The sequence below is a fragment of the Elgaria multicarinata genome, chromosome 1 (genome assembly GCF_023053635.1).
Source record: "Elgaria multicarinata webbii isolate HBS135686 ecotype San Diego chromosome 1, rElgMul1.1.pri, whole genome shotgun sequence".
Taxonomy (NCBI): Eukaryota; Metazoa; Chordata; class Lepidosauria; order Squamata; family Anguidae; genus Elgaria; species Elgaria multicarinata.
Window position 1 is genome coordinate 176,273,916 of NC_086171.1, and position 22,667 is coordinate 176,296,582.

The 22,667-nt window shown below is 42.9% G+C and overlaps 1 protein-coding gene across 2 annotated transcripts; it reads right to left on the minus strand.

The window, feature by feature from the left end:
- Positions 1-6,898: 6,898 nt before the first annotated feature.
- Positions 6,899-19,080, minus strand: NRAS (NRAS proto-oncogene, GTPase). 2 transcript variants are annotated; one of them, XM_063143575.1, is made up of 8 exons: positions 18,057-19,080; positions 17,841-17,967; positions 17,566-17,616; positions 15,842-16,020; positions 15,297-15,456; positions 14,555-14,678; positions 10,277-12,837; positions 6,899-7,042 (listed from the first exon to the last, which is right to left on the minus strand). In XM_063143575.1, the coding sequence occupies exons 2-6, from the start codon at positions 17,949-17,951 to the stop codon at positions 14,559-14,561; spliced, it is 621 nt and encodes a 206-aa protein (XP_062999645.1). In that variant the 5' UTR covers positions 17,952-17,967; positions 18,057-19,080; the 3' UTR covers positions 6,899-7,042; positions 10,277-12,837; positions 14,555-14,558. The 2 variants fall into 2 exon arrangements, with proteins under 2 accessions (XP_062999645.1, XP_062999654.1); XM_063143584.1 differs by lacking the exons at positions 17,566-17,616; positions 18,057-19,080 and having other exon boundaries at positions 17,841-18,038.
- Between the last annotated feature and the right edge of the window lie 3,587 nt (positions 19,081-22,667).

Here is a 22,667-nt window from a genome sequence, read left to right on the forward strand (position 1 = left end):
CTCTCCTTCTCTAAAAGGAGAGGAGAAGTAAGCAACAGACTATTTAAAGCTGCAGCCAGGCAAAGTCTTAGTTGCAACGGGTGTGTCGTGGAATTCTTTACATGGTCAAGAGACTTGAAACGACTCAGGCAGTGCTCGCTCGCCAATTGTTTTGTTGCAATAACACAGAAAATACTACATTGCAACAGAGTCTCCTAACACTCCAGCAAAGAAACTAGCCACCGCCCTGAGGTCTAACACTTTTATGGATTTCTACAGTTTCCGTACGTAATTAGATCACGCCTTATTGCAGAGGTCAATTGTCCAATCACAAAGCTTACAATGTTTTAACTATGGCATTACCTGTTGCCTGATTACATGGGAAGTAGCTGACTTTGGTATCTCCCTTTGGTTCCCATCTTCCACATGTCCCAGCCTTAAGAAATATATGACCATACATTTCCCTTTGTGCCATATTCTTGGCCATGAGAGACAGCGGACTCGGCACATTCTACATTCCCCTTTTGCCTTAGCAACACAGGGTGAACAGCAAGCTTTTTAGCAGGGCAAACTTCTTTTAGTAATTCAAACTTTTTATTGATAAAGATAAATTTCCACTACAGGTGACACTACACGCTTGGGAAGAAAGTGTAGAACCCGGCCCCGGCCCCCAGGAGATGATATTGCCAGGATCATGGATCAGACTGGGTACTTCTCTGCCCCTTGCTCAGATTAATATAACTCTTTTCACTGAGTCCAGTATTCTGAATTTGCACCATGCTCCCTTGGATATGTTCACCATGGGCCTCTCCCTGCTGCAACTCATTTGTGGAATTGGATTTTTCCCCCATTTCCCCAAATTTGCACTTGCAGAAATTCACAAATACACACACACACACACACCATGTGCAAAATCTCCACAAAATGTGAATTTTCATGCTTTAGCCTCGGGGGGGGGGGAAGCACATTAATGGTTTTTGTTTTTGTTGTTTTTACATATTTTTCTATGGCTAAATTTGCAAAATAAATAAATTTTAAAAATCCAGAAAGTAAATACAAACAAACAAACACCGTTCACAGAATCTGTGAGACTCGGGAAAAGCTGGTCCACTGTGGAGTCTGCAGATCAGATTCATAGAAATCCAAATTCATTTGATTCCATTGCAGATTCCTCCAACATCTCTATAGTAAGAACTTTAGACTAAATAGTTTTGGCCTAAATGTTTTTTGGCCCTGTTACATTTGGCTCCGTGCCTTTGGCCCAGCCCACCAGTGGAACGCAGTCCAAGAGCTTCTCCAAAACGGAATTTGGCCTTGAGGCTGAAAGGCTCAGCACCCCTGGTGTATAGCAAATATGAATAGTATAAAATAAATTATTATTTATTTATTTGTTTATAATAGAGGCTGTTTTTATGAGTTTGGTACATTCATACAAAGCCTTTTCCAAAGGCTCAATGTGGGGTTACAATATTAAAAACCATGAGCAAGCTAACCACTGCACCCTACCAAGACGCTCCCCACCCAAACTTCAGCAAGTCTTCATGCCTAGAGGCTTTCCTAAATAAACAAGCCTTGCACAGCTGCCAAAAAGCCTGCAGCCAGATGGATAATTACACCTCCTGAAGGAGGTTGTGCCATAATAGAATATGCTTTGCTTCCAGGCATAGGTGATCTCATGTCAACAAAACCCAAAACAACTACAACAGGGCCTTCAGATATATAGACAGGGCTTTAACAGTCACAAGCAGCAACTGGAATTGGCTGCTGTTAGGATCTACTGAAATAGTTTAAGCAGGTCAACCCTGAGATTCATACCAACATGTAATAATGCAGAGCAATACAAAGCTCAGAGCAACTCCGTTCTAAGAAAAGGTTATCATTCATTTTTAGGTGGATTTTGGTCACACGCGCACATTTAAAGATAAAATTCTTTGAGGACAAAATGACACAGCTTGTGAATCATGAACCTGAAGCAAGTTCATCAGGCTAGACATACCTTGTGGCTTGCCAATTGCTTGACCTTCCCCAGACCCTCTGTGTGTGTGATTTGCTTTTCCAAGAAAGTAGCAAAACCAGGCGGGTTATCAAGTTCTTGATTGGCTATGGTTGATAAGCTGTGCTTAGGAGATCTCACATTACTCAGGACTGGTGCAAATGTAATGGGATGGGAAGAAAATGGGTGTTCAACACATTTGGTAGATGAAGACTTGAGGCTGAAAAAAGCAGTGGTAGATGGGTCAATATCTGATATTAAATCCCCCACCCCACCCTGAAAATTAGAGTGACCTGCCATGATGTGCCAGGAGACTGCAGTTCCATGCAGCCCAACCATCCAGTTTCACCCAAGCCAGCGAAAGACAAGACGGACCCCTCCTCCATCAATTCCACAGATAGAATCCAATCAGTTTGTTGGCTGAATCTTCCTTTAACACTGGCAATAGTAGTACAGTGGCCTCCATCACACACAAAGGCAGAGGTCTCACTCGGCGAGTGTAGAGCAGGCAACATGGCACATAGAGCTCTTTCCTCCAACATCTCGCATGCCGTTCCAGCATCTTCTGCCTGACACAGCTGCCTCACAAGCCCTCCCTCCAATGTGTAACCTTGTATGTTCAGGTTTTAGAGGACTTGTAGAACCGAGTTTACTTTTTCCACCCAGGAAAGTCTCTCAGATGTTTTAGAACTTCTGTCACTCAGGCTGCGAAGCAAGTGAACAATCAGTTGTTTGCAAAGATAGGATGAGAAATGAATATTCTACCTCATAAAACAAAGAAAAGAATTCATATGAACTTCTTAAAATGATACTTTCTGGTGTGCCATTATGAGGACAATTTCCAGACCTTCACTACGCTCAGTATCTCTTGCTAATTTAACCAAGCCCTACAATTGTATGTTATATATGACTCTAGGTGCATGCTTCCTAGCTTGGACAATTTACTCTTTTGGATGCCTAGAAAACTGTCTGCTATCTAGATCTATCAAGATTGCATTTGCTTCTAATCTTTCTATACTAAATGTCAGGGGCATTAAATCTTCACCTGAAACCACGAATGACCTTCAGACTTTACAGCAATGTTAATTCTCTTTTGAGGTCTTGTGTCTTCTTTAATCCAAAAGGTCAAATTAACCAACTAAGCTTCCCTGAGTAGGGTCAGCAGGAAAACGTTTGGCAGATGATGCATGGATATGAGGTCAATGAGATGATGTGTGGATATGAGGCCCTTTTTGCTTCTTATAGGCTCTGCCAAAGTGATAAAATCACTTTTGAAATCATATTTTCCCCTTAGGATGGGAGCAACTTCCACACTTAGATCTGCATGGTCCTTAGATAGCTTCTATTAAAGGCCTACATAGCCACAAGACTAGAATTCTTAACCCCAAACATTCTACTGCTCATTTTATGGGTGGCATCAAGATGCATTTGACCAAGAAGAAAGTTAGGCTGAAGCTGTACACAGCCCATGGAGCTAGAGATCAGGCACTCCCACTTGGTCAGGCTACTTACAGAACACGCCTTCCCTGCTGAAAACAAGAAGGCAGGTGAGGATATACTCAGCTCAGGTACATCTAGGGAAATGGTTCCTGGCATACTCTAGAACAAAGATAAAAGGTTGCAGAGGACTTGCTTCTTAGGCGCTATAGACCGGATTTTTCCAGTGTTGTGGTAATTTGATAGTAACAAGAGCAATGGTTTTAAAAACTTTCTGCCTTCGGGGAACACTTTCAACTTGTCTAGCAAGGATATCCTTATCAAATTTGCAGCTGACACAAAGCTGGGAGGGATAGTGAATACCTCAGAAGGCAGGGATAACATTCAAAATGACTTTGAGAGAATGGAAAATTGGACAGCAACTGAGATGAAATTCAGAGACAAATGCATTTTCTGAATTTAAGCTGAAACACAAATGCATTTGTCAGGCAAGTTGGTGGTTACTTGACTTGACAGTAGTACCTGTGGGGAAGGATCTCAGAAATGTAATTGATCATAAGTGGAACATGAGTCAGCAGTGTGATGCAGCTGCAAGGAAGGCCAATGACAAAGCATCTCTCCTGGCATGAACCTACCTGTACACTACGCTCATCCAAGGCCCTCCTCCAGGTGCCTCCTCTGAGGAAGGCTCAGATGGTGGCAACAAGAGAAAGGGCCTTATTAGTAATGGTGCTCAGTTACAGGACTACCTCCCCAATGAGACCTGCCTGGAGCCAACGTTATCTTTTCAGCGCCAGATTAAACCTTCCTTTACTCTCAGGCATTCGACAGCGTACAACAAGGATTTTTCTTATTGTTGATTGTTTAAAATTGCTTAGGTGTGTGTATGTGAGTGTGTGCTGTTTGTAGATATGTTTATACTATGCATAATACTGTATCTTTAAGGTTTTTAAGCAATTCAGCTATTGATGTCATGCTGCCATTAGAATCCTCCTCCTCCAACAGAGAACGAGGCCTAGTGCCTCCTAAGGCCCACACCGCAACAGAGGTCTGAGCCCACATATGAGCCTGCTGGGGTCCCATCTGCTCAAGAAGAGAGGGATTCTGCCCTAGAGGAGGGGGCTGAGTAGGGGCCATTCCTAGAACAGAAACCTGTACAGAAACAGGTTGTGGGCTCCGTTGAGGGTAAAGAGTGAGCCAATATGGTGCAGGGGTTAGAATGTAGGCCCAGGACATTTCAAGTTTCAAAACTTGAAGAAGCTTTAAAATTCGCACTCAGCCTTGGGTAGATTCCGTTGCCTGGAAATCCAGCCCTTTGGGGGCTCAATGGACTTCTTCTGCTTACCTGACTCAACTTGTGTTTGTGAGCTGAGGCACTGTTTCTCTGAACTCTGGGGGTATTTTGCCGATTTTGGGGAAGGCGGGCAATTTGCGCAAACATACATTTGTGCAAATTGCAGCTGAATTTGCACACATTGTGGTGGTAATTAGCACAAAATGAAAAAAAAAATGGAGAATCTTCTACTGGCCCAACTCGCCGCAGATAGTCAGGCAAGTTGGTGGAAAATGGCCCAAAGTCCTGGGGGGGGGGGGCAAACAGATGAAAGCTCAGTAAGCTCCACGCCCACAAACAGATTCCTCCAATGCCCCTAGCCTTAGGCAGACCTTAGCTCAATCTACTTTCTGGGTTGTTATGAAGATAAAATGGAGAGGATGAGAAAACCACATATGACACCATGAGCCCGACAGGGAAGGCAGAATATTAAAAGTAGTAGTAGACTTTCCTCTTAGCCAGATTAAAAGTAAAGCTTTGCAGGTATGAGTAGGGTGCCTCCAATTTTAATCCGTAACAAGAAAAATAAAATTGCTCTTACTCATGTAAGAAGTTTGGGGGACACTGAACTACACCATCAGTTTAAAGTTTATGTTAGTATACACTCACAAGTAGTCCATGCTATGCAGTTGTTACACCTTTAGCTCTGATACCCCTTTTCCACTTGGAGAAACAGCCCTTGACTAATTCACACTTCTGTATGGCTGTATCAAATAGCTAAGTGATAGAATTTCCTCTGTATGACACTGAAAGATGCTGGCCCACCAGACTATTTAGACAAAAGTAAACATAGGCAGAGGCTGCTTGCTAGGTTATGATGGCTTACACAAGAGTAATCCACCTGCTGAGGCTTTAGTGGAAAGGGCTATCACAGTCGCAGCAAGTTACGAAGCAACTCTTTATCTACTTATCTACCTTTGACATGCATCTGATACATCTGGTTCAACTCTCCAATTCTATTAATATTCTTGCTGAGCCACAGTACGTCTAATAAAGCAGATAAACACTTGTGGCATAACATTTTCCTGATTGGTATTGCTTCTTCAAGCTCCTACCATAAAACTAAATTACGACCAACAAAGTTTAAAAAAACCTAAGCATTCAGAACATTTTTGGTAGCCTTTGATGCTTCATTTTTATTTATTATCAACATGTATATATTGCCTTATTTATTAAAAAGCTAACAAGGCGACGTGCAACGATTTTGAAGCACCTACCGTTTTTCAGTGCCTTTATCCTCTCAAGGCCCTGTGGGAAGGGCTTCTAAAGCTCAGACAATGTAGCAACCACATAGTAAGCAAGCCCAGGAATGAAAGGTTAATCTTAGTGCCCTAGCCACCTGACAGTAGGCAGAAAACCACACTAAAACTGGAAGACTAAACAATGCATAGCATTACTCAGCTAAGATCAAGAAATCCAGATTTCAGAGCTACTAATGACCCATCGGCAACGATATGGTTTGTGACTCACACCACAGATGCAGAAGTTAAACTGCTTCTTTTCTCGAGGCTAGTGTTTGTCATCTGTGACCACAAATAACAGAGCAGGAGTTTCTAAAATCACGTTGAAGGCAGAATGGATCCTCTATGGCCCTTCTGATTGTCAAATGTAGGAAGTGCAGGCATTTGGCAGGGGTGGTATTATAGCCTCTGTATTCCCACCAACAGAAGTCTCCCTTCCCAAGTCAGCCCTGTTCAAATAATCAGCCTCGCCCTTCATAACAACTTAGAGCAAACTCTTTCCCTTCCTCTTTCCCTTTTCTGGGTGGAAGATATGTCATTCATTAATTACACGCCACCCTTCCTCTAAGAAGTTCAAGGTAGCATAGATGGTTTCCCCCCCTCCTCCCAACATGCCTATAAGTTAGGTTAGGCTGAGGATGTGATTGGCCCAAGCAAGCATCACGACTGAGTGGGGTGTAGCCTCACCACTATATGATGCTAGCCCTTATAACCATTACTCAGGAGTTGTAACTCATGAAGCTACATTATAAAACCAGAGGCCTTCTAGATCAGCTATCACAAAGTATGATTTAGAGTTTAATGGAGACTTTTCAGAGATTTTTTTTCCATTCTGAGGAGTTTGGCTAAAGCAAATTGGACGAGAGGATAGAGACATGTAACAAGTGTTTTTGACTTGTCTTACCTTCAAGCTCTATGACACTGCCTGCTATGGCTTGATTGAGCAATATAGGGTTGAGACAAGGCCAGATCCTATTGTCATTAATCCTAGATTTCAAGAGGCTTTGAAGCAGGCTCACACTCCCTTGTCAATGGGCTGTGCTTGCAGGAAGGTCATAGCTCCAGCAATAAAAAACAAAGGGCCTCATGCATGAATTGCCCACATTCTAGAATGTGAAGTGGGGTGGGATCTTCAATCAGTTTAAAGGATCCTGCATGCAAACCAGTTATTTCAATACACACACGCACACACTCCAGTAATAACAGAGTGAGAAACATAATGCATTGCCATGGAATTGGCATCAGTCCTTTGATGACACATCCATTTTTTATGTTAGAATCTGGCAGTCGAGGAAAGAATATACATCATGCCTTGCTTCTTCTCCACAACGGATCTACTGCCTCATGTTAGCTGTGATATTCAGCTGTATGACATGAAAATGAATTGCTAACTAACAAGAGCAAAATGATGGCAGCATCAGTAACTGAGTATTATAAAGCACTATTTAGGCAATTCACCTTATCCACTATGCAAACAACAAGAAACAGGTAAAATATCACTCCCATAAGAGTGTGCGTGCGCGCGGGGGGCGGGGGGGGGTATTAGCTGCCTCAAAATTACATACCATCAGTCTTTACCTCAAAGATTTGGTACCATTGACACCCACGCATACACACGCTTGCTTAATTTGCTCATGCATTCAAACAACATGTTTCCTTCCTGAACAAAGCATGAAAGTGATTAGCTTCATTGTGAATTGTGCTGCACAATGGTGGAGAGACTAGTAACACAATGGTGTGGTATGTATACACTAAATATGAACACTATTTAAATATCCCAGAACTCAAATACATTAGGCAGGGAAATGCACTTTCTGTACTCAGTCAATAGCCTACGTTTTCTTTAACAACCTTTCAGTTTCATGTGTAGGAAAACTAGTCCAAATTACTTAGGCCTAGCAAAATTCAGATAGCTTCCCTCACTGTGGTCATTTGCTTGAAAAACAGACCTACAAATCATTAAAAAAAATTCTTGATCATGAGCTTTAGTTGATTAATCTATCAATTAAATTTTCATATGGGCAAAGATATTTCTGAAGGAAGAAACACACTTTGTTTTTAAGATAATGCACACGTCATAATAAGCATAATTTTAGCCCCTCCTACAAGATAGAAGAGAAAAAGTCTCTTAAAAGGGTGCATCCCATCCACACATTTTATAAAAATGTGAAGATTTTTTTTCATTTTGGTAAAATCTGCTAAGCCTTTTAGTCAATTCAAATTGAAACAGATCAATCTGATTGAGGGTGCAATCTTATGGTCTCTGGGAGGATATCCCAAAGGTCATTCCAAGGACGTGGGGGGTGGGCGCGCGTGCGCGCACACACACACACACACACACACACACACACACACACACACAGACCTGCCTTCAGAGAGGATGATCCAACCTTGGATGCCCCCTTCCCAGGCTCTCCAGAAACCTCCAACATTGGTGCCTCTCCAACCTTGGAGCTCTGATGTTGAAAAAGGCAAAGAGGGGGGAAGATTAGGAGTGTCATGGGTGGATCAGAAGAGGCTTTGAATCCACAAGATCCAAATACCTTCCTATTTCTAGACATACCTCAACATGAGGAAAATCTACAACAGACCTGGAGCTGATGTAGATAATTTCCCTCCCATTGATTGAAATGGAAAGGGAATTCTTCAAATAAAGCACACTGGAACAAGAAAGACAAGAGGAAAATGCTGCTGCTCCTCCTACTCCTTCTTGGTACAAGCCCAGCAAAGCTTTGAATGAGAGGTGGTTCGGGCGCTTTCAGCTCTCTCTACCGTGGCCAGTAGAATTGCTCTGCCCACTGTATCTTTAGAGTAACCATGTTCTTTGATAGGCCAAGTGGGAAAAAGTAGCCAAATGCAATCAGCATGCAAGGCACATACAGAAGTATTATTAGCATAATCTTTGTATCAACAGTTTGGAAATCTCGTAAAATAAAGAGAAAGCCAGGATTCTTAGCTCAACGTCTAGCTTGAATCAAGAAGTTTTTTGTATGAAAGCTTTGTTAGTGATTAAAAACAGTAGATCAGATTAACGCAGTAAAGATCCAGAAGTCAGCTGTTTCAATAGAGATTCTGAAGAGTGATATAATCAATTAAAGCAATCTTTAATTGCTTAGGTCAATCAAAAAACTTTTCAGTCAACTAAAAAGGCATTCCTGATTAACTGGGGAGCAATTTTTAAAAAGTTATATTAAAGTTAAATACTTCTAAAAACTATAGATGGCCCTCTCTCCTCTCACACATGCCTCTTTTAACATGCAGTATATACATATACCATCTAAAGAATACACATTTTTAGTCAAATGCAAATTTATGCAGATTAAGGTTCTTTATCAAATTAGTTTTCATTAATTTGTTAAATGGGCAACAACCCTACATTTAATGTGTTGCATCCCAGTTCTCCTTACTTCAAGGCATGATCCAGATTTAACTTGGGGTCTTTTTCTGTGTCCAGGGACTCTACTCTACTCTACTCACAGGGACTAGTGACAGTTCTTTAGCATATGATAGTAGAAGCTGGATCTGAGGAAGATGAATGGATTATTCATTGACTACTTCCTGAAGATATGAAGAAACATCCTCTGGGTACATTTATTAATAGCAGTTGCTGAGGAACATGAGTGGGACGGCACTGTTCCATCTACATCCTGTTTGTGGGCTTCCCATGGGCCCTGGTTGGCCACAGTGTGCAGAGAATGCATCAACTAGATAGGTGTTTTGTATGATCCATCAAAGCTGTTAGGTTATGGTTAATACACTGCGCATGGCTATGGCTAGCCATTCCACCATCCTCCACACCTAGCACATAACTAAATGCAGAATATCCACAAGAAGGAAAATTTGACATATTTGCCATCCTGCTTTTATAGAGTTGGATCCAGTGTTGCCATTCCGCTGACAGAACCAGTTCCATCAGTGGAACTAGGAAGGGGAGGTAATTCCTCCTCCCCCGCTCTCAAAACTTGGGTCTGGAGGTCTGGGAAACCCTGAAGAGCAGATTTTCTAGTAGCACAGAGGACTGCAAGGGAGAGGAGAGAGGGAGAAAGTTCTGTTGCCCTAGCACTTGGATCTAACCCATGGACTACAGGCTGTATCGAACTCAACATGGAGGGCCAAGTCTATATTCAAGGCTTTCAAGATCGTGTTTAATATGTTACAGCTTGTAATCGATTAGTTCTATCTCCACAAGTTATAGAAAGTAAAAGAAAACCAGTTAATTATTAACACCCCTTTCATAACACTCCATGGCTCCATGTAAAGCTGTTTGAAACTAACATTCAGACAAGTACTCACATTTATTCTACAGACTGCCTTGTATTTTAGCTAGGATGTTTCACCTGGGGTGAGAGGGTATCATCTTTAGCAACTGGCTTCAAGGCAGTCTAACAGGTGCAAAATTGACTAATAGCTTAATATGTGCTTCTCAGATGCATTTTTATTTGCAAACATGCAGAACACACAGCCAAACATGACACTTAATCTTCAGGCTTCCACAGACACAACCTTTAAACTGAAAATGCCAGCTGAGGGAGGTGATTTCCTAAGGGAGCTTTAAGTTCAGCAATTTTAATATGGTACTATGAGATTGCGCCCTTTTCCTCTGGCAGCGCTTCTCTGCCTTGAACAACTGCTTTTCAAGTAGAAATTGGACTAATACTGCTCTCTCCCTCCACCAATGCATCTGTTACATTTCTGCGAGTCATGCAGTTATTAAAGGACAAAGGGGCCTTGCTAGTAAAACAAAACAAAAAAGGGGGAGAATCTATGGGAGGGTGTCAACAGTTGAGCATAACACAAAGGGAAGGCTTTAAAGAACACACAATTTCATTGTGTGACACCAGTCTCCTGATAAAGAGAGCTCTGTGATGCCTTAATGCTTAGATTTTATTAAAACTTTAGCTAGATGTAAGGCATATTAATGTCCCTCACACAGCACTGCATGGCTCTACTTAATGCTGTTTGCTGTTATGTTTGAATCTGAAATGATTCATTGCTCTGTTGGACAACAGCAAAGCTATTTTTGGAAACAGTGATCGACCATCACTCTCAGCTGGCAATTACATAGTGGTGTCTCCTCTGCCAATGTGCAGTAAATTGCCAATGTAATAGACCTGGCACAAAAGGATTTATGATCTTCAACCCCATTTATATTGAAGTCTGGCCCCAGCTTAGTAATGGTTCGTAAACACAATAATTGCAATATCAAGCAATGACTTGCATATGTTAAACAGCCACCAAAGACAGAGCTTTCATATCACTCCACATCAATTCAAGAGTGATATTTTTGAATGGAAGCAATTCAAGAATCCAATTTCAAGTCAGTAACGAGATGGTATACATACATGAAAATCAGGACCAAAACTTGTATATTACAGATAAACAGTGGTTATCTATTCAACTATTTCCCAGCAATATAAGAAGGAAAATCCACAGCTCCTGTTCATTTAGACACGGAATCATGGCCTGGAGGAATGTAGAGTAATGAAGAATCCAGTTCCAAGGTTGAACATACAACACAATTTACTTCTTCCTTCAAGCAGCATAAAACTGTGTTGATCATTAAAAACCATTCCCCATCCACCATCCTAATTTGGTTGTACTGTAGCTCTTGACTTCTAGCTTGACTGCACAGCAGTAACCTGGAGAGAGCTTTCAATGTGTATAACGTTAATGAAGTGTGTTCCCCAGACACAATTTTTCACATATGAATAAAAAGGCTGTGCCTGACAGGTATCAAATGAATAAAGAAATTTAATTAAAAACCGAAGTGCATAGACTGCTGTGACAGCTCACTCTTCTCAATATGGCCCCCGTAGAGCCCTGATTTAGGATTGACATTGGAGTAGCCGCTACTTGTAGCATCCACAGCTGTTAACTGGCCTTGATGGGAAACACCATAATTTCAAGCACAGTAAAAAAGCTAAATGGAATGTATTTAACACTGGAGAATGGCAGATGACTGCTAGTCTCCCCCACAGGGTTTTACAGATCAAAGTGCCTTTCAGTCAATGGTGCAGATAAGTCCTTGTGCAGTACTCATGACTGGAGAGAGGATATAGCTTAGTGGTAGAGCACATGCTCCACATGCAGAAGGTCCCACATCCAACTCCTAACGAGCCCTATTAAGAAAGCTTCGATAGCAGAGCTGGGAGAGAGAACCTGGATAGGCATTGCCAGTCAAGAGTAGACAGTACTGGGTTTGATAGAACAACAGTCAAAGGCAGCTTCAAATATTCAAGAAGGGCCAGGTAGGAACCAGAGTAGCAAACTGGCAGGGTAAGACTAAGCCCTGGACTCCCTTTGCAAACAGGCACTTGGTTACCAAAGAGCTTTCCTTTTGCTACAAAAAAGCCTGGGACTAAAGAGGCCTAAAAGTCGGTGCAATAAGTTGACGTGCTATAAGAATGTAAACGTTTTTGGGGCATCTGGCAGGTACTTTCCTGTCTGAAAATGGTGTATAGCAAGTCAGGCACAGCAGCATTATCATACAGTGCTAAGTAATGGCTTTTCAGCACAGTGTGTTCACAATTCATGCCAGTTTTCCATCCAGAAAAAGAGATATTGTCCTTTCATAGCATTGGCCTCCACAATTTCACACACAACCAGTTCCTCTGTTTGAACCTACCCGACAAAGGGGAGGGGGGGGAATCCCACCACATAACAGATGAGATTTTCTTTGCTTGCTCAGCTGAGCAAAGAGGTAGATGTTCAGAGACATTCTCTTCAGGTGCTGATAGAAAAATTTAGTATTGGTCAACTGGCACCGGGATACTGGTCAGACATCTTGATGAAATGCAACACAGTGAAATTAAGGTTCAACCTCTAGCTGCGTTTTGGCCAGATGTTTCAGGCAACTGGAATAAAAAGAGAGATAGTGTTAATTTTATTCTACTACATACACTATAATATTAGCAGAGCTAGGCTCCAGAATGTGCCAGCAAAGTCCCAAAAGAACTGCATATGTAGTATCAATTTCCAGTGTATTGAATCCACAGGAACCAAACAAACTGTACACAGGGGTAGGCAGAAGGTAGATCTCTGGATGTTTGGGACTTCAATTCCCAGAAGCCACTACCAGCATGGCTAATGGACAGAAATGCTGGGAGCTGAAGTGCAAAACATTTGCAGATCTATGTCCTGCCCACTCCCTGCTGTACGTAGGGCATTCCTAGGGCAACAAAGCTAGGGCAGGGGGAATTATGGAGTCCTGCAGACTTTAGACATTTTATTATCTCTATCATCAGAAATGTGCTATTCAGTTTGCCAGTGTTCTTTTAAGAGATTGTGCAAAGAGATGTGGGTTTCATTTCATGGTCTTCAATTGCTTTAGCATTATGAAGCAATATCTTCTACCTACCATGGCAGGGATGCCCATTTTTTTTTATTTTGCCAAGCCCCTTTAAAGGTTTGAACTTGCAGAAGCTTTCCCAGTGTCTTCTCCGTGAGCCCCTGCCAAAGGAAGTGAGGCAGGTGGCTACTAGGAGGAGGGCTTTCTCCGCTGTGGCACCCCGGTTGTGGAATGAGCTCCCCAGAGAGGTCCGCCTGGCGCCTACACTGTACTCCTTTCGTCGCCAGCTGAAGACCTTTTTATTCACTCAGTATTTTAACACTTAATTTTAACTTAAATTTAAATTATACTGTTTTAACTCTGTATTTTAACCTTATATCAATTTTGCTGCGTGGTTTTATCCTGGTTGTGCTTTTTATATTGTATTTTGTATTTGTATTTTTAACTTGTTGGTTGTTTTATGATGATTTTAATTTTTGTGAACCGCCCAGAGAGCTTCGGCTATTGGGCGGTATAAAAATGTAATAAATAAATAAATAAATAAATAAGTGTCTCTTCAATTTTGAAGACAAGCACACAATCCTTCCAACAATGCATTCTAATTAGGGGTGTGCACGGACCCCCCAATCCGCTTCGTGGCCTGATCCAGAAAATCCGGATCGGGCCCGATCCTCTTTGCGCCGCTCCGCTCTGCAGAGCGAGATCCGGCTTCGCCACTGTTGCTACATGGATGGCGGCAGCGGCGGCGGCGCAAGATAAGCCACCACCCCCCGCCCCCTTACCTGCATCCATCACGCGCTTCAATTGAGGCCCCGGTTGAAGCCGGAAGAGGCCTCGGCCTTCACTTCTGCCTTCAACCGGGGCCTCAATGAAGCCCGTGACGGAGGCAGGTAAGCGTCCCTCCTCCCTGCTCCCTTACCTGGCGGCGCTGGCAGTGCCAGATGAGTCCCCCTCCCCCCCCACTTACCTGCAGGCGAAGCTCCGGATCTTTGCCTCGATCCGCAGCCCCCGACTCTCTTCACCTCCGCCTTTTCCGGAGGCGAATTAGGCCGCCTCGCTCCTGCTTCTCTGAACCGAAGAGAAGCGGAGCACATCCCTAATTCAAATGCATTCTTTCCAGACTACCTACAGCTGTCAGACTTGCAGCCACTTAGACCTCCCTTGCAAAACTTGAGAATTATGGAGCTGCCCTTTAAAGTAAGAAATATTCCTCCAAAAACAACTTCTCCCCAAAACAACTTCCATGTTTGTCAAACGTAAGTTAGCAGCATGTCCCATCCCACCTGATCACATCACAAGGCATGAAAGCCCCATACAGCCTTGATTCCCATCTTCACTACTGTTGAGTCTTTTCATCCGATACTGGCGTATTTCCCTCACCAATGTGTAAAAGGCATCTTCGACACCCTGCATGGAAAGGGTACCCAGGTCAGAAACATGCTCTCTTGGGCGTGACATGTTTTCCCCTCTTACTGCCCTTCTCCACACATCCCTCTTGAAAAATTCCATGTCAAACTTAACCAAAAACATTCTTCAACAAGTTAAGAGTCCATTCTACAAGAACTAGGATTTTGCATCCCAAACATTTACTATGAAATGCCTCTTTCTGTTGGATCTTTACATTCACGCTGCACTACTAAAATCAATTTGGAGTAAAGACAACTCAGGAATTCTGGAGCAAATGTAAAAACAAACGTTATCCCCATTTGTAAAATCCCATCATGTTCTGTGACAGAAGAGAGAGGAGCTTAACCATTTTCTGAGACAGAAGGTTTCACCTCTTCAAAATCTAGCTATTGGAGTTAACATAAATCTGCAAACTGGAGTAGGCAGCTACCGAAACTAAAGTAACAGTCCATGGTTCTTCCAAATTAAAATTTTAAGCAGCTTATAGGATAGTGCATCTACCAGCAAACTCCAGCTTCCTACCTGCCTAGTGTTGTCTTTGCAATCAGATTAGCTCATGTACTAGAACAGTGCTAGAAGTTCTTTTGAAAGCTGAGCAGAGATATGAAGATTCATTACCTGTCTCGTTTTGGCAGATGTCTCAATGAAGGGAATCCCATAGCTCTTGGCTACTTCATGAGCCTGTTTGGTATCTACGGTCCGTGTTGGCAAGTCACATTTGTTTCCCACTAACACCATAGGTACATCTTCTGAATCTTTCACTCTTTTAATCTGCTCCCTGGAGAAAGAGATGGGGGGGGGGGGAGAGCGAGAGCGAGCACACCTTTTGAGCTTCAATCTGACATTGTTCAAATTGCAATTGCACAACAGCTCAGCTAAGAGCTGCTGCACCTGGATCCTCCTCCTCTGCCTTTGGATAGTGAAAAAAACTGCAGTTGTGTGGGAAAGGGAAGAGATACAACCCCAAAGCAATGGCAGGTACTGGAGGGAGTTGAAGTCATTCCAACCCTACTATATTGTATTGTTGAATAAGCTATTGTAGCAGTTACTAGTGATTTTCTATTAATAGAGTCTACCCAAAGGCTATGCTGGATTGCACTCAACATTATAATGCAACTGTGCCTTCCCCATCTTGTGTGTTCTCGGCTATAAGCAGAGCTTACCTGTAAAGATTGATATCTGCAAATGATTTGCTGTTGTTAATGGCAAAAACACACAGGAAGCCTTCACCAGTTCTCATATACTGGTCCCTCATGGCACTATATTCCTCCTGCCCTGCTGTGTCCAGGATGTCTAGCAAACAAGTCTCTCCATCAATAACTACCTGCTTACGATAAGAGTCCTGTGGAAAATAAGGGCAGTTAAAAAACAAAGACATATCTGATCCTCCAAATCCTCCTTACAACACATTTCAGTGTATGTATTTTAGTGGACTCTATATCTTTCCCATAGCATATATACCTGCTTTCTGCAAGTAAGTGCACTCTAGATGTTTGGACTACAATTTCCATCAGCTACAGCCAACATAGCCAGTAGTTCTGGATGATGGGAATTGTAACCTCAAATATCTGGAGGGTACCAGGTTGGGAAAGACCAATGTCTTTTTCTTTAGTGGGAAAAAAATCTCATCATTTGTCCAAAAAAATAAAGATTAGTTGAGATTTCAGGACACAATGTAAACAAGGCCTCCATTATAATAATTATAGAATTGACAATGGGTTGGATCCAGATTTGACATCTGTGAACAGAGGGTCCTGGGATCCAGTGGAGGCTCCCCACTGGAGGAGGGGAGCGGGGAGGTACTCTTCCTGATTTCCTTTTCTCTCTGCAGTTCCCTGCATCACCCCTTCATTCTGCTTTGAAGGGTTTCCTCAGCCTCCAAAGCAGCTCTTTAGGGGGGATGGGGGAGGGACTGCAGGGGGAAAGAGAAATCATAAAGATCACTTCTACTGCTCTCAGCTCTATTCTAGATCTAACCCATTCTGTCCAAATTTATTTTGTGAAATTCAGTGAAGATGTACATTATTATACATTGTGTACTCTGAGACAGATTTAGAATATGAATGGATCACAGCAAGTTTGCATAAATCTTTTTAAACTGAACACATAATTTGCATTACTGACTTATCAGTACAACACACAGCTTGTCCAGAAGGGGTGGGGGAACACATGGCAACCTGCAGCCCCCTGGCCTCTATTTTGATCCCTGCTGCCATCCCCACAAATACACAACATTTGTCCCTTTGCAACCTCTGCCAGTTTGCCAAACTTCAGTGGCAAATTACCCATTTGGTTGCCTTTTGCAGCACTGTGGCAATAGGAGCGTGACTCATGGGGTGGGGGGAATGGAATGGGAAGTGGCCCCCAGACCCTTTTGTAGAGCCTCATATTTCAAGAAATATATTTGTCCTCAAAGTATGAAATCTTAGCATAGTCATACATATTCTATGCATTTGCTACCTGTTCTTCATTGTGCTATAAGCATTTTTTTCAGGGAACTGAAGCCCAGAAATCAAAGTTTACAGCTTAACAGCGTTACAGTCAACTGGAACAACATTTTCTATCAGCAGAATCAAGTAGTAAAACTTTTCCTGGACCATACCACTGCAGGGATGGGGTAGAAGAGTTGCCGTATATGAGTGATCCCTGCAAACCGAAACATGGAAGAAGGTTAAAAGAAAACCTTTATTATGCTATACTAGTTTCCCTTAATACAAAAATATTTCCCTCTATGAGGAAATATTCAGATATGTTGACCCACCTCTTCTGCAGAGGCACAATCCAGGAAAAGCATTATCATTTGAGGCTGCTGAATGTATGAAACAGCCTACTGTTCTCCTACTCCTTTTTAAAACATACACATGCAGAAATGGATAATGACATAAACCTGCGGTGGTGAAATGATCAGGTGTGAGACTGAAATCTTCTGGATAAGGTTCTGGAATTTACAAAAACATGTCTGAATTTTGTGATGCTACAAAAATTCATATTTTTCTCTAAAACTTGAAGAAACCCAACAATTTCTTGTTAGAAACCTCCTGGCTTCCAAAACTCAATCTTCAAAACAATAAGTTTTATTTCTTGCACGGTAGTACTAAAGCAAACATGGGATTCGCACATACCAATATAATGTGGAGAATGGAAATGCCTGCAAGGGCTCACCTCTATAGTAGGATCGTATTCATCCACAAAGTGATTCTGGATGAGTTGGATGGTCAAGGCACTTTTTCCAACACCACCAGCTCCCACCACCACCAGCTTATACTCAGTCATCGCCCTCTTCAGGGATCTGTTGGTAGAACTGATGCATTAAAAGAGGCAAGAGCTTCAAAACAAACTGCCTTTCTCTCTCTCTCTCTCTCTCTCACACACACACACCTTCAAAGACCATCCAGATAAAGAATAATTTCTTGAAGACATTTACTTGAGAAAAGAACATGTTTGGTATTGTAAGACAGCTTGAGGGCCTTACTGTAGGCTGAAAGAGAGGATATATAGTAGGTAAAACAAGACCAGAATAGTCAGATAATTAATGAAGGATCAACCAAACAAACTCAGTTGTCTTAAAGTATTATGCTTAGCATTGTACAATAAGAGATGATGCTAGACATAAGCTGCAATTCTATACACACTTACCTAGGAGAGAACACCACTGAACTCAATGGAGCATACCTCAGAGTAGAGATGTATAGAACTACATTGTTAGCCTGGGGAAACTGTGGCTAAAATCCATACTCTGCCATGAAAGTTACTGGCTGGCCTTGGCCAAACACCCTCTCAACCTAAGCTATTTTGCAGGATTGTTGAGAGAATAAGATGACAAAAGCCACCCCGAGCTCCTTGAAAATATGCATATATAACATAAATCTATTGAATGAGTACAAGAGCGTCATACTTCTGTTTTTCATCCAAGTGCTTCCCCCACCCCCAAATACAGGGCATATTTATTTTTCAAATTAACACACTAATCATGGCCTCATTCGTCAGCATAAGGGTTTCAGCAGCCAAGCAATTATCACAGCCACTGGCCCTCGTGGGCAAGGCAACAGGCATTCCCAGTAACTTCGGGCTGTCCACGCTTGATACCAAAAAGTTTGGTACCCTGCGAGGAACCGGGGTGTGGTGTGGTGGGGGGCAAAGAAGGGCTGGGCCAGGCAGCCAGAACACGCTGGTTGACTGTGAGGACCAGGAAAGGAGAAGATACAGCTCCAGACTTACAGTGGACAAAGCCCACGTAAACGGTTCAACAAAGTGCGGGCAGGCGCCAGCCACGTAGGGAGCCCTGAGGGTGCTTGCCCGAAGCTAGGGAGGCTCGTAGGAACCTCCCACCCCCCGAGGCGGAATTGGCAGCCCCGCCTCTGCCCTCAGGGGCAGGGAGAGCCCTTCCCCAGGCCACTGCCGCAGGGGGGCGTCGTCGGCACATGTGGAGCTCAAGAGGCGGCGAGGACTCAGCGGGAGAGGCGGGCACGCCCAGCCCTGGCAGCGAGCGCTTTCCGAGTCAGCGTCTCCCGTACTGATCCGGGGAAGGAAGAAGGAGCGCCGTCTCTCTCTCTCGCTCGCTCTCGACTCGTGGCCGGGACACAGCCGGGAAAGCCCGCGGTGAGGCTGCTGCCCTCCACCCAGCCTCCCCTCCTCCTCCTCCTCCCGCCTCAGCAGCCAGCAAGCCAACTAGGAATCCGCGCTCACCTCACTTCCAGGATCCACAGCCGCTAAAACGCCCTCCCCAAGATCGGTCCTTCCGAACCGCCGTACCGTCAACGTCATTGCCCAGCGCCGGAAGTATTAGAGACGCCGCTGCGCGGACGGGACCAAGAGTCATGGTCTTGCGACGGGAATAGCCGCTCGGACTGGCGGCTATCTTTTTTGTTTGTTTTGCTTCAGTGTGGCGAGACTAGGGGAGAGAACACGGGGCAGCTTTTCATTACTTTATCCCAGCCTTCTCCCCCTACCTGGTGCCTCCCAGATAAGTTGGACTCCCAGCTAGCATGGATGGCAGGGGAATAGTGGGAGTTGTAGTCCAACATCTCTGGAGGAAGAAAGCTCGTGTAAAGCATGGGTTTTTCTACTAAGCTGTAAATACTTCGCAGCCCCTTTTGTGCGAGGGGTACTACGCCTTTTTGAAAGCTGCCCCCTCCCGCTTAATGCATTTTATAGTATTTACTCCATATTCATGCAAGTTCCGCCTATGCCAATAACACGACACCCGACCCCTACCCTCGCTGTAATTCCGCTTCCTTGTTCCCACTGCGGAGAAAGTTCTCTACTGTTCACTTTCTTTCTCAACCTGCCCTTGATCCAGCTAGATGCACGCTCCAGCCAAGAGACTGAAAAATGATTAGTCTCTCCCACGTGGGAGGGAAGGGGAAATGTTAATAAAATAATAGGGTAATATTTGAGGGGAAAATACAAGCTTCGGTAAACAGAATTGATAAAATGGCTGATTTACTTAAGGGACAATGACATGTATGAAACCAATCACCATTGCAGCAAAATGCAATATCCATCCATAGGTGGCTTATGAAATTATACTGATGTTAAAGCGAAAAGGGAGTCTTGGCCTATTATACTAGAATTCATGGTTGATAAGACAGTAGATTCAAGACAGCTATCAAAATGCATAATTAAGGGATTTGCCACAAAATAAGGTAATAGTCACTAGCTTAAATTGCTTTACAGGTTTTTTTTAGAGTTTACATAAATTCATGAAGAACAGGACTATTGAGAGCCATTAACCATAATAGATTAACGGAAAATAGGATAGAGAACATGCCACTGTATCAATTGGGCAAAACACCAAAGGAGTTACTATCATGCCTGCTCCTCGGCTTCCTGCAAGCATCTGGTTGGCCACGGTGAGGGGCACAGTGTTGGACTAGATAGACCTTGACCAAGGCTCTTCTGTTCTTAGGCTGTCTAAACAAACAAGTAGCTACAAATAGCCTAAACATGGTGAAGCACTATTTTCAGATTATATTTGCTTGTAAACATGCACAACAGACTGACATTGTAGTGTTTTTTGTGTGTTTTTGTTTACTATCTTCAATGACAATTTTCTATCAACTATGAAAGCCATTCAACACTTATTTTTCACACTGGTACCACTGCAAGCTCATACTCTTCCTAAAAACATTTTTAATTCCCACCACACCCCATTAGGAAGAGCTTTTACATCAGTGAGGTAATTCCGATAATCCCTTTGGCATATTTAGATGTCAAGTATAACACGTTCGAGAAGGGGCTTGTGGCAACTTATAACAAATCTGTTCTGGTGTTTTGTGATCACTTCAATTTTTTTGTATTCCAATGCCCTCTGACAACAGTTTACATGTGTATATAGTGATCTGCCAAATTTGAAGTTAACACATCACGCTTCTGGTAAAGTGGACAGTGCCCACAAAAGCTTAGGCCAGGATAAATTTGTTAGTCTTTAAAATGCCACAAAACTTTTTATTTCATTATAGGATTTGTTATTATTACTATTTAGACAGACATCTTATTACCTGCGTTCTTCCAGTTGCAAGCAGCAAAATTTGAGGACAGGCACATCATGCTCAACTCACACACGCCCCTCCCACAAGCCAGGTTTAACAGCCATTCCAAAGACATTTTGATTGATCTAATAAAAGTATACCATATTGTTTTTTGGATCCCCACTGCCTGCTCCTCATGGATCAACACAGCTGTCTGTAGTTACCTCTCTGGGTTCTGAAACTAGAGTACAGAGATGCAGAAAAGGAGGCTCCTGGGGGTGGGAAGGGGAGGAGACTGAGGCAGCAGCCATATGAGAAATCCTATGGCCGCCCCAGCCTCCTTTCCTTTCGCTCCCCAAAGCCTCTGCTAGACAGGTGAAAACACTCATCTAGCTTAAATGCAGAGCAGGAGGTGCAAGGTGCCTCCCACACTGCATAGGATACTCGTAAGCCTCCAAATTCAGAGGTTTACAAATACCAAGGATATATCCCATAGGATTGCACCCTAAATTGTTTAGTAAATGTAAATCTAATGTCCTGAACTATGTAAAAGTACATCATTTTCTGTAATTACTTTAATGACAATGTTTTAATTGGAACGGATGACAGAAATTGCTTTTATTCAAATGGAATTGAACATTTTAAAACATATACACCACGGAGTATATGCAGTCTGAGTTTCTCCAGCAACACATGTCCCAAGCTGTTTCCAGATGTTGACTGACAGGGCTGAAATTCTATAACCCTAAATACATGGCATGGAGAAAACATCTTAAAGCAGTGGAGTGTAGGAAGGAGTGAAGCAGGGCAGAGGGCAGATTTCACTTCTATCCCCCAGACATTCCATTTAGCATAAGAACCTAATCTGCATGGTATACAGACCACATAACTAGATTGGCCCCTAGAAACCTGTGTTGATATGCACAAGGAACTCTGCACCCAGCTGGATGTATTTAAAGTTTCTAGTGCAGCCAATTGCATAGATGAATGACAACCCAATTTTAGAGCTTGCTTGTTCAGCCATGCAAATAGTTGCAGGGAGAAAAACTGAAGATGCTAGTCTGCAGATGCATATGGTTTGATTACCATCCTAGCCTTCATGTAATTTCTACACACTGATAAAAGGTTTTCTGGAAAATTTTAAGTCAGAGAACATTGATGCCCTAAATTGATTGGGATCTAATTTAGCATGTTTGACATATTTAATAAAGCAAGCCTAAAAATTACTGCTAATTTTACATATTGTATGAATATCAAATGTCTTTCCAACAGCAAAACTGAAAGGAGTTTTTTTTAAAATAAATAAATAAAGGACAATTAATGGGACTGTATCCAAACTTGTTTGTCTACTAACAGGAGGGCTCCTTCCACTTGTGGAACAGGGATCCAGTCAAGGATTCCCACACAAGGGGGCAAGGCAGCATGTTTCTCTGATTACCCACCTCATCACCCAGAGCTTCCACCCATGCTGTTCGAGAGTCCCCCAATCCTTTGGAAAGTGTGGGAGGTGGCACCGGGG

What these genes read in the sequence shown, in the direction of transcription:
- NRAS (XM_063143575.1), bottom strand. Translation starts at nt 17,951, where the DNA reads ATGACTGAGTATAAGCTGGTGGTGGTGGGAGCTGGTGGTGTTGGAAAA. An exon ending in TGATCATTTCACCACCGCAG is followed by an intron (nt 16,021 to 17,565) that starts GTTTATGTCATT and finishes TATTTTCCACAG; the next exon opens with GACTCTTATCGTAAGCAGGT. An exon ending in GCAGATATCAATCTTTACAG is followed by an intron (nt 15,457 to 15,841) that starts GTAAGCTCTGCT and finishes CTCTTTCTCCAG; the next exon opens with GGAGCAGATTAAAAGAGTGA.